General features: G+C 36.0%; 1 protein-coding gene across 1 annotated transcript; it reads left to right on the top strand.

The window, feature by feature from the left end:
- Nucleotides 1-6,760: 6,760 nt before the first annotated feature.
- On the top strand, nucleotides 6,761-10,501 carry LOC147292150 (WAT1-related protein At1g25270-like). Its single transcript, XM_086236138.1, has 7 exons — nucleotides 6,761-6,963; nucleotides 7,497-7,559; nucleotides 7,750-7,866; nucleotides 7,984-8,245; nucleotides 8,860-9,018; nucleotides 9,611-9,762; nucleotides 10,300-10,501. Exons 1-7 carry the CDS (start codon nucleotides 6,761-6,763, stop codon nucleotides 10,499-10,501), a joined length of 1,158 nt encoding a protein of 385 aa, XP_086092264.1.
- The last annotated feature ends 2,160 nt before the right edge of the window (nucleotides 10,502-12,661 follow it).

Genomic DNA, 12,661 nt, shown 5'->3' with positions numbered 1-12,661 from the left:
ATTTACTTTTTGTTCAAAGCTTGTATGTCCAAAGATCTTGTAACTTTAATTATTTATTGTCCCAAATTTTTTGTTGAAAATTTGTACGTACAAACTGTAATATTATCTCATGTTTAATGAAAGTATATATCATTTTATTTTTTAATTAATTATTTTTTTCTTTATATACAAAAGGGCCTATTTTAGATTTCCGCCCTGGGCCTCTAAAAAGTCATGAACGGCACTGGGTGCTGGTTTTTATTTTAGAGATAAATCCCGTTCACTCAGTTCCCTTTTGTCTTCTTAAGTGTTCTTTAATTTTTCTTTCTATTGTAACTAATTCTATTACATCTCTTCAATGCCAAAGGTAATAATCAAGTTGTTCGGAATGATCCTAGTATTGCGAGTGTACGCTTATAAGGATCAAGGTTGTTGTATCATGGAGGGTAGGGCGCCATAACCTGCTACACCGAGACATTGTCTTCGAGAGGCGAAATCTACTCTTAAGGACAATGTATTCACACGTCTTAATCTATAAGTTTTATTTACACCAAGACAAGTACTCTACAGTAATTTGGAGGGAAGTATTAATTATTTCTATTATTATTTTATTTATTTTAGTATTATTTTAAGTACTATTATCATTTGATAACCTTTTGGTATTTGTGGAGTTTTGTAGGAGTTCATTTTCAATTCCAAAGTAACATCTGTATCAACAATATTTCCAACAAATTAACTCTCTATGTATCACATGCACGTACGCCACACTCCACATACTCTCATGCATACACTACTTCTTGAGATTTCCTTCACTCTGTCACTCTTTTTTGCGGATCCAACAATGCAATTCCAGGCTATATTTGCATCTGGTTTGCAATTATCGAAATCTTAAATTGGATGGCTTCGTCTTCCCTCTTTGGTCATGTGATGTCACTTCGATCACCATGGCTCAGCTGAGCAGTAGGCCTCAAAGTCGCTCATTATAGTCTTCATACATATATAGTGGACGTTCTTAGAAATGCAACTCAGATCTGGAAGAGGTGGGGTGGGAGAATTGTATACATATAATTAAATCTGTTTAAGAAATAATTCTCTTTTAAGAATGAGTAATTACACAAAATAGTCTTTTCCACTTGAAAAGACTAAAATATATACCTTTGATATAAATGCTCATGTGAAATATCAAACTTTGTCATATTGTTCTCTCTCTCTCTCTCTCTCTCTCTCTCTCTCTCTCTCTCTCTCTCTCTCTCCCCAACTAGATCTGGTATTAATTGCAACACCAAATCTGGAAACACCATCCCACCGGCCGCTAGCCACCTCCCTCCCCCACCCTCCTTTCTCTCCTTCTCTCTCCACAACTAGTGGCCCAATGACACTAGATCAAGGTCGTGGATCCAAGAGCCATGGTGGGTCTTTGGTTGTATTTGATGAGCTCTCTTTGATGGTGTCAATCTCGAAGTGGATATGGTGAGTCTTTTGTTGTGTTCATAGATCGGTGGTGGTGGGTCTGTTGTTGCTGCATTCATGTTCTTATATATAAATCTGCCACATTTTTTCTTTGTTTTAGTTTTTAAAAAAACTTGCTTGTATTGAATTGATTTAGATTTAGGTTTATGTACACATGCACTCATTAATTGAAGTAAAAAAAGTTAGGTTTGTTAATGAAACTTGACTATTAACTATATTAATTTTCTGGTTTTTCACTTGAAAGTTAAATCAATTTCAATGAAAGTGATGGGGTACATATTTGGGTTTTCGTTTTTATTTTGTTACAGCAGATCTGGGTTTTCAAATTTGAGTTGTTCATCAAAAGATGAACTGGCTGCAGCTACTTTAGATGGTGCTGCAGCCATTTTTTGTCGACTTTTTTGACCATTGTGTAGACCTTGAGCTTTTTTTTTTTTTTTTTTTTTTCAAACCATAAGGGATATTTTTTTCAAAAATGGCAAAAAAGCTATGAAATGTAAGAGTTTTTCCGCAAAGGCTAGAAAAGTCCCTCATTAAAAATGGTTATTTTATAAAATTACACTTTAAGAATTCATAATTTAGAAGAGTCATGCATTTATTTTGTTTATCATTAAAGTAAGCTCAGCTACATAAACAAAATGATTTTTTTTAGCACCAAGCTGCAAGCAATTTTATTAGGAATACAAATTAAATTAAAACAAACTTATCGTTCTTAATATAAGACATGAGAACTATAGGCTACGTATACCATCTAACCACATACTCATAACGCATTCACTTAACTTAAACGAGTTAATTAGAAAGTGAGTTACCATAATACAATTTCTAGATCGAAAATAAATTGGTGAAAGACCTTGATGTTCTAACAATTACCTCTTCGATCAACTTGGTTTCCTTTTTCCCCAAATATGTTCTAACATATTTTCCCCAAATACTCAAAGCATTTATTCCTTCTAGCTCAAAGACTAATACGACATAGACTTAGGAAAATGTATGACCAAAACCACTGGAAGAGGCACGATGACACTCAAAACATAACAAAACTATAGTTTATGATGAAACACTACTAAGTACTGGCTCAAGAAAGGACGCTCAAGGGATCACTTACTAGCTCTCTGGATGCTCCAGCATCCTTTGAGTGGCTATAGCATCAGTCAACGTTTCAAATTTTTATTTTCCTAATTCTTGGATTTAGATTTGCCACTTTAACCCGCATTGTAACCTAAGTCTTAAAACGTATAAATAAGACTATTTCTAAGGCTGAAAATCCCTAAGTTTGACTGTAAGGGAGCAACCAAAAGGTGAGAGTGATATTAAAGAACTAAAGGGTGAGAGACTGAGAGAGTTTTTGTAAGAGGTAAATTTTTCTCATATTAGTGAAATCTTTTATGGTGTGTTTGAATAGAGAAAAAAAATTTGGCATTTAAACAAAACTCACCATTTAAGAAATTACATACTCTAATTTCCTTATTTGGGTCTATAAATATAGAATTTCGTAAAATCTATGTGGAAAAAAACTTGGGATTTTAGGGATAAAAATTCCAAGTGAAATTAATTGTTATATTTGCTTTTGTAGATACCAAAGCATCGAGGGGGCCATGTAGAGGGTTGAAGTCAACAAAGATCACGTGCGCCATAATGACGAGGATTCCGATTGTGTGCGCTGATGATCACCAACGACTGGCCGACCTGAAGGTCTATAGTATGTTTGCGCACAACGTCGAGGCGTTTGTATGTGCCAACTGCCTTATGCATGCCCTCAACTGGAAAAAGCTTAATCCCGCACACAAGGATCGCATGATGGGCTTAATTTCAGTGAGTATAGCTCAATTAATACAAAATAATGAATTTGATCAATCCTACTAATTTAATATTTATTCTTTTCAAGTAAATTACAATGTGCGGGAGCTAGGATGCCATCACAACTCGGTATGTGTAGGATTTATTCAATAGTACTTACAAACAATGGAAGTACGAACTGCACAGAGAATACATGATGTGGGCGTCAACAACTGAGGCATTGGCCAACCCTCCTGAAGAGCTGGTAGATCGGCTTGACCAATGGCCGTATTTGTGCACGGAGTTTGAGACTCCTAAATATTTGGTACGTTATATCATTTTAAGAATTTAAAATACTATTTTCTTAAGTTATACCTTTATTGTATATGCACTAACACATTTACAATTTGCCTAACATTTAACAGAAGAAGTAGACCGCCAATGTTAAGAACCGGAAAGCGCCAACAAGGATTGAACATCATGGTGGTTCAAAGCCCATCTCATACCGGTTGGAGTCACGATGTCACGTACATCATTATTTAATTTAATACATACATATTCGTTAATATTGTTTGGGACTTTTACAACATTATTTTCATTTTGAGGCGGGTTCACAATTCCTGGCGATTTACAGTTACGCGGATGTCTATGTCTGACCGGGCTGTGATGTGGCCATAATGAAACATGTTAGTTTTTTATCTTTTAATTTTGTTTACAATTTTTTATATTTATATTTAATTTCCTAATTTATAACTTGTGTATAACATTTTGAAGGATGAGATGGTGGCCAAGTCTAGGTCGAGGTATTTGGAGGATTTTGTCAGCCAGCACCCTCCTGACACTCTGTTGGAGTCGATCCAAATATACGATCCGATATTGGCTTTCGTATTATGACAGACACACTAGGTGTTAGGCCTGGTAGGGAGATACGCGGCATGAGATATGATCGGCTTCGTGGCGTCAGCACCTCATCGTTTTCTTCGTCTTATTCTTAACCATCTGTAGTCTTCGCCGAACTGATCGCTCGAGTAGAGCAGTTGCAACATCAGCTAGATTCCGAGAGATAGACTTGCGAGACCTTGATACAAACACATATGAGTTAGATGCTGGCACATATATAGGCACAAGTACAGGCACATGTACAGATGCAAGCACAGATATTCACTCAGTACCTACCTGGGTTTCAGATGCTACCGCCGCCGCTGCCAGCCGGGGATTCCAATGATGCGACCGATTTAGGATAGATTGACCATTAAGGTCATTAGTTATCATTTGTACGGATATTTGGATATAATTATGAATTTTTTTCTAATTTGTATTAATAGAAATTTATTAATAAATTTTGTGTTATATAATTTTTGGATAAATAAATAAATAAAATTTTAAAAGAATGAAAACAATAAAAAAATAAAATAAACCTTGGGCGACAAATCTGGTTCGTCTCCCAAAGGTATTTTAGGCAACAAAACCATGATGTTGTCGCCCAAAGCTATCAAATTCGTCTCCCAGGGTAGCTTTGGGGGACGAATTATTGTTCATGGCCTAAAGTATCATTGGGCGACGAACATATGCGTCGCCTAAGGTATCTTTAGGCGACGATGAATAACATCGTCGCCCAAATAAACCAGGGGAGACGAACCAATTCATCGTCGCCCAAATAAACCAGGAGAGACGAATTTGGTTCGTCTCTCAAAGTAGCCGTAGGCGACGAAATCATAATTTGGTTCATCGTCTAATGTCGAGCTAGTGCGACGAGGTTTGAGCGGCAAACCTCTCGAGGAAGGGATTTTGTCACCCAAAACCTTAGGTGACAAAATCGTATTTTGGGTGACGAAATCATTTCATCTCCTAAGCTCTTTTTTTTTTTTTTTTTTTTTGATAGGGTGGTATTATTTGTTCTCTTATATCCATTATTATCTTCTTCTTTTTTTTTTACGAATGTTTGTTTTTTCATGGTAGTCCATTGATAACAAGATTTTGAGGAGGTTACTAGTCACATATAGTGATTTGGTACGATAAACTTGTTTCTTTTTTACGGCCACTCTTTTTAAGAGTGCTGCTATTTGCACACCTTTTTTTTTCTTTTTGCACACCCATATTGAAAAAAAAATTACCCAAAAAAAAAAGGACTAAATAGTCCCTCCCCTCCCTGTTTCCCTTTTTTTTTTTTTTTTTTTTTTTCTCTCGTTCAGACCCCTTCTCTGTTTTTTTTTTTTTTTCCTTCCAAGCCCGGCAGCCCTCCTCGGCTCCTCCCTTTCTCCTCTCCACTCGCCCGATCACCACCTTCCTTGCACCACCACCGCGCGCAGCACCACCCGAGCCACCACTAACCACCATCTTCCTCTCTCTCAGCATGCACCATCACCACAGCACCCCCAAAACAGCCACCACAACCAGCCCGGCAGCCCCTCCTCGGCTCCTCCTTTTCTCCTCTCTCTCTCTCTCTCTCTCTCTCTCTCTCTCTCTCTCTCTCTCTCTTTCTCTCTCTCTCCTTCCCTCTCTCCTCTCTCCCTTCTCTCTTCCCTCCCTTTCTCTGTCGCTGCGGTTGGTTCGATAGACAGGCACCGAACGAAATTAACGGCTTCGGCAAATGACTACTGAACGAACCCACCGGATTCGACGGATGGCTGCCGAACGAACCCGCCGGTTTCGGCGGATGACTGCCGAACGGCCTGCGAAGCTCATCCTCTTGGCTGGCACTGCGACATGGTCGTGCGAGCTAGGCAGAGTTGTCGGGCGCGAAGGAGAGAGAGAAATGAGCTGGGCAGAGCTGTCGAGCAGAGCAGCAGGGAGGAGAGAGAGAAAGGTGTAGAAGGTGGTTCTGCGCGAGGTGGTGGTGCGAGGAAGGTGGTGCTGCGCGCGGTGGTAGTGCTGCGAGGAAGGTGGTGATGCGCGCGAGGAAGGTCCGGTGGTGCTCCTGCTGCCCGGTGGTGCTGCTGCGAGCAAGGTGGTGAGGAAGCTGGTGGTGCGCGGGTGTGTGTTGACAGAGAAAGAGAGAGAGGGAAGGAGAGAGAGTGAGAAAGAGAAAAATGGGGTGTGTGGGTGTGTAATGAAATGAAGGTATTTTGGTAATGGGTTAGGTGTGTGTTGAGAGATTTTGAATTTGAGATGAGTGTGTGGGGTGTGTAGGAGAAAAAAAAAAAGTGAAAGGGTGTGCAAAAAGAAAAAAAAAAAAAAGTGTGCAAATAGCAGCACTCCTTTTTAATTATCTATAAGATGAAGGAATTGACAAAATTGGCCCTCAAAAGAATCTCTCAACATGCTTTGCTATGCTCCCACTAAGAACTCAATTATGACCATTGTCATACATGCAGATTGACACAGAATACTTAAGACATGCATCAACGCATCAGCAAGGCAAGTAGGCAACTGCTCATCCAGACCTACACTACAATCCAATGTTGATCTTAATTTCTTATATTAATTACAAAGAGACAGAGAAACATTTTTTCTCTTCTATGAGACACCTCAGTCATTATCATCTCTATAGCAGAATCATTGCAAACACATTTTGAAGAAGATGATATTCAATATGGAGCAGAATGATCACATTGGCAGTGTAGTAGAAGGGTTGAAGCCAGTGTTGATGATGGTGGTGGTTCAGATTGCATATACAATCTTGAATATATTGTACAAACTGGTAGCAGATGAAGGCATGAATTTCAAGGTTCTAGTTGCCTACCGCATCATGTTCTCTGCTGCCTTTATGATTCCTCTTGCTCTAATAGTTGAAAGGTATGTACGTACTCATGACTTAATTGCTTTCTAATTAAGTTTATGAGGCACCTCAAATATGTTTAAATTATTTAAAAATCTCCATACATATATTTGACATGTATATTACCTAATCGTCGAGCATTAATTAATCCAACACTCAATAAAATGTTCACTTTCGTACGTTGCGCTGCAATTGTATTCCATTATCGCAACACTTTTACACTGCAGGAACACCTTTGAATTCCTAATGAAAATTGTAAATCCTAAATCATAAACTCATAAGTCTTTGCCACTGCATTGTAGTGAAAAAAATAAAAAATGTCGGAAGAGTGTTTGAACATTACCTAATTTTCAAAAAATTTGTCCAAAAAAGTTTTTCTTAAAAAAAAAAAAACACATTGAAGTTTTTAAGTAATTTTACAAGCCTATCAGTGATTTATGAGGCATTATATATTAAGTATTGGGGGTCAAGTTTTCACTATTTTATTATTATTAGCTCAGTAAAACTAATACGTATGTATATTTATCTATCTCTGGTTATCAATTTACAGGAGGAGCAGGCCAAAACTTACTTTAGTTATACTCTTTCAAGCTTTTTTATGCGGACTATTTGGGTAAGTGCTAAGTTTTTTTTTTTTGCCATGGCAAGTGCTCGATCATTAATAATGAATTAAAACCTATATATAAATGTGGTCCAAACTAACTTTTTAATAAATACACATTATTAAAAAATTTGATGAGTTTAGATGTTCTTTAATTTAATTAATTTTGTGACAGATACTTGTATTAATTGAACTATTGCAGGGGAGTAATGGCTGAAAATTTCTACATTGAGAGCTTAGCCTTAACATCACCAACATTTGTTGCAGCCTTTGCTAATCTTATTCCAGGCATCACCTTCATCATGGCAATAGCTTTTAGGTCCTACACGTACTACTAATTTTTCATCAACCCCATTATCATTAATTCATTCTCAATTCTCAGTCTTAATTCTATTAATTTGATTATATCTAATATTGTGGGCAATTAATATGTCAGGATGGAGAAGTTGACACTTGGAAGCCATGCAGGGAGAGCAAAAGTAGTGGGGACACTGGTGGGAATAGGAGGGGCCATGCTCTTCACGTTTTACAAAGGCCAAGAAATTGACATCTGGTCAACACATATTGACCTTTCACGTAACCATAAGCATCAAAATAGCCACGTGGCATCACCACATAAAAAGTCTGGCAGTCAATTGTTGGGCTGTTTCTTGGCTCTAGGCAGTGGCATGTCCTATGCAATGTGGTTGATTGTTCAGGTTTGTTTAACTTTTTAACAAATTTCATCAACAATATTCACAGATTATATATATACAAACTGTATAAAACGAATCCTGAAATATATAACTTTATTTAACGGAGAACTTTACATTGTGATTTCAACTTTTTATTTTCTAAATTTCTATTAAAGCCTTATTTTGCAAGAAAATTAGATAATTGAACCTTTATTTGATTATAATTAGAAGTTTTAATGATTTTCTATTTATTCTAAGTTTTTGAAACTTGATTCTTAAATGAAGAATTACAAAATAAATGGTTTCATTAATTATTGAATTACAATGCAGAGTATGCTCTACCAGGTGTCTCTTAAATATGATTATTTAATAAATTTTTCAATAAAAATGCTTTATATATATGGTATTTTCTTATTCAAAAGTAATTTAACTTGTTACATATATTGTCAAATTCATGATAATTGTAATCATACATTTAATCAGTACGTAGTCATTGATGAATGGTTAGTTGAAATTGGGAGTCTAACAAATTAAATAACACGCGCGTTAAAGTTAGTTGATAAGAAAATATTAAAAGATGCAATTTAAGAAGTAATAATTTGATTTAAACGATGATTTATATGGAGTCGTATGTGCAGGCTAAAATGTGTAAGGAATATCCATGCCATTACTCAAGCACGGCTCTAATGTCTATCATGGGATCAATTCAGTCTGTCGCATTTGCACTTTGCATGGAGAGGGATTGGAATCAATGGAAGTTAGGTTGGGATATCAGACTTCTTACAGCAGTATATGCGGTAAATAATATATATATGATCCATGATTTAACCACCTTACAATAATAATAAACTTTTTATAACCCAACTGATACATATGCCAATCTTTAATGAGTTGTTCGTATCTAAACTTACTATGTACCTCGTGGCCAAAAAACTTATCATGTACGTCATTTATTTACAAATAATAGAAAAACAGATATATCGATCATCAGCCACATCATCATGATAATTTTATCAATTAGTAACAAAAAATTAAGATAATACTTTGTGCTTGTAGTATTATTGTAAGAATAATACTATAGTTTGTGCTCGTAGTATTATTGTAAGAATAATACTTATTTAGACAATTTTGACTGATTGTATTTTTAATAGAAGTGAGACTAATTTTGACTGATGGTATACTCTATATACCATATGTAGGACTCATCTAAGTGAGTCTCACTTATGCGATGATTAATAACTGTTGTCCAAATAACAATACTTTGCACTAATTGTTACTTCATATTTTTTAAAAAATTGTTTTTATTTATTAAAAAATTGTTACTCATCATTATAGTCAAAATTAATTAACATTTTGTGAATATACGTGATTGTGTTGTGCATGATGTAGGGAATTGTGATATCTGGACTCATGGTGGTTCTGATTGCATGGTGTGTGCGCATGCGTGGACCATTGTTTGTATCAATTTTTAACCCGCTTTCTCTTCTGCTTCTAGCTCTTGCTGGGTCTTTATTGCTGGGTGAAAAGTTAAACCTAGGAAGGTATATATACATGGTTTATCTTACTTGTTTCCACATTCGCATGCTGTAAATATACGTACATAAATTATATTAATATACCTATATATAAATAATAATGTACCTAATGTATATAAGTAGGAAAAAAAAACTGGAACCAAAATTTCATATAATTACCATGAAATTTAATGAAAATTAAATCAATCTTATCCGGAAATTGGTGAAAATCTAAATATATGTATATATGTTTTATAGAGGGGGCATCAAACTTTAGTACAAAAGGGCAATTCAACCCTTCTAACTAAGCTATCACAACAACTATATATATAAATTATAGTTAATAGTCTTTATATAAAAATTCTTCTATCAACAATCCCTCGTGTGCAAGTCGCTTTACCATGACTCATCTCATGAGAGACGGGTAGTATAAAACAGTTAATTAGAAAAATAAAAAACAATTATGTGGTGATTTTATAAGAGAAAACGAACTAGAGGCTTAAAAATAGGTTGAAGTATTAAAATAACTACAATTTAACTTTCATATGTGTTTGTTGATGACAGCATATTAGGAGGAGTGCTCATTGTGTTTGGGTTATATATGGTGCTATGGGGTAAAAGCAAGGAGATGAAAATGACTCGACTACCATCAGCAACAAGGCCCCAAGATCAGTCCCATTCCCAATCCATGCAAATTGTTGCAACATCTCCTGTTAACACTACATGTGACAACAACAACAATAATACAAATGTTAGTCCTAATTGAAGGAAAAATTAATAGCATAAGGCAGAGAAGTTTTCCTATGTAGACCAAAGTATCTCATACATAGTGTATGACATGAGATTAAATACATACTTAATTAAGACATAAACTAAAAGCAGATAGTCTAGAGATTACTCAATCTTGAAGCACATGCATTTGATATGGAAAGTAAACTCCACTAAACTTCCTATCTTTTTCTCCTCATTCGGTTTAATTTCCTCTAAATTGATAGGCCTCTTAGATTTTCAAGTGTGAAGCCTCGGAAGAAATAGTTCACGTACACAAAGAGACTAGTTGGTTTTTCTTCTTCTCCTTATGCTCAATTACACAAGCAAATATTCAAGAGAAGATGATTGGATTCTTGGGTGAAAAGCTATTTCTCAAAGGTAGCTGATTTCATTGAAAGAAACCCAAAAGTGGGAAAATCCTTCTTGTGTGGGCCACCACCTTTGGAATACTATAAAATAGGGAATATTACGCCCAAAACTCGTTTCAAATAGTTGTAAATCGCTGCAGAAGCTCATATGCGGCGAATTACAATGTAGACAATGGTTAATCACTTATTCGCACTTAACTTTATGAGACGACTTGTGCAGGCCGCCACATTTGTGGACATTATGCGGCAACAAAGGAGTCACATTTGGTATAAAAGTACGTGGTCGCAAATAACCTTGTACAACATATATATGGTATTTCGGAAGACGAATCATATACGACAATTCCAACAATTCCTCACATGCATACCCTCTTTCGCAGAGGACGTGCAAGGTCTTGCATGCCAAGAGCAACCATGTCAATTAAGGAGCTAATGTAGAAAAGATACTACTGGGAGTTTGTTCGAGACCACTACTGCACTACAGCAAGAAGAAATAGTTGCTTAGCTAGTAGGTATGAATTGCATACCTTTGCTTGTCACACATCGAGGTATTTATAAGAATCTTTTTACCTAGATCCCCAAGGTACCATGATCTCCACGTCTTCTTTATCTATGCTGGCCATGCATGATGTGCGTGGGGAGGGTCGTTGAGAGATCATGGGTTAATGGCAGTCATTCCACGTTGAATGATTTTACATCCTGTGCTAAACTTAATCAGCACATGTTCGTTTAATTAGTGACTGGGCTATGGGGCTCATCTCTATTCCAGTAGCTTTTGGCCCAATGCGAATACCTCAAGAAAATCCCAACTGATATCCTTGCCCATTAGTTATCTGATCCATTGTGGAAATTGGGTCTAACACAGACTATAAGGATCGTATGCTGAAGCCCCATCAATTTCTGGAGCTGGGATTATGTGCGGCAAATACAAGAGAAAAGAAAATGTGTTTGCTCTTGCTGAGATGAAAACGTGCTTGTTGCTGGGAATAATGGGTGAGTGGGTGATGTTTATGTTTTGTATTTTTTTAATTGGGGTGGGCGGGGCTGTAATAGATACATAGCTTTTTATAAAAAAAAAAGATAAAAATTTACGGGGGGCTGGACCATCTTTGTAACTTGTAGGCATGGGTCAGTGTAAGCTTTAATTGGGGAGGACACAAAAGCCAAAGTAACAAATAGAATACAACCAATCCAGGGAAAAAGAAACCCAAAATTCCAAAAATAAAATAAAATAGAGAAATAGACTGCGAAAATAGTGGGAAAAGCCACAATCAAGAGACCTGCAACCAATTAAGCAAGCTAAACCGTCACCCCAAAATTCCACGACAACGACAAGAGATTTACCCAGAAAAGAGATGAAGTTTCAGAGTTTGTGCTGGAGGAGAGAGAGCAGAGGAAGGCTGTTGTGACTTGATTTATGGGATTAAAAAAATAGTAGAGAAATGGCAGATTTCAGTTGGTCTTCCATGCCACTCAGCATGGTGATGTGGCAGGAATCTCCAACCAAAATTTTTCTCTATTAATTAACTTCTGAGTCAATTTTTGGTAGCATCAATATTTAAAATAAATAAAAAAACTCTATTAATTTTTTAAGTTCTTTATTAATAAGCCGTAACATACAACTTTTTTTAATTATAAATTCAAATTTCAAATCTATTTATTTTTAAGCCACAAAAAATATTTCTAAGTCACAATTCAAGAAAAATCAAGTATATATGGAGCATTTAATACTATTTAAACTCAAGCATACCCAAATTTTTAGTTTTTTTTTTTTTAATTCTTTTAAG

Source organism: Dryas octopetala, chromosome 3, assembly GCF_963921425.1.
Source record: "Dryas octopetala chromosome 3, drDryOcto1.1, whole genome shotgun sequence".
In the NCBI taxonomy this organism is placed as follows: Eukaryota; Viridiplantae; Streptophyta; class Magnoliopsida; order Rosales; family Rosaceae; genus Dryas; species Dryas octopetala.
The sequence above is the reverse complement of the archived record's forward strand: the minus strand, read 5'-3'. Positions and strand labels throughout refer to the sequence as shown.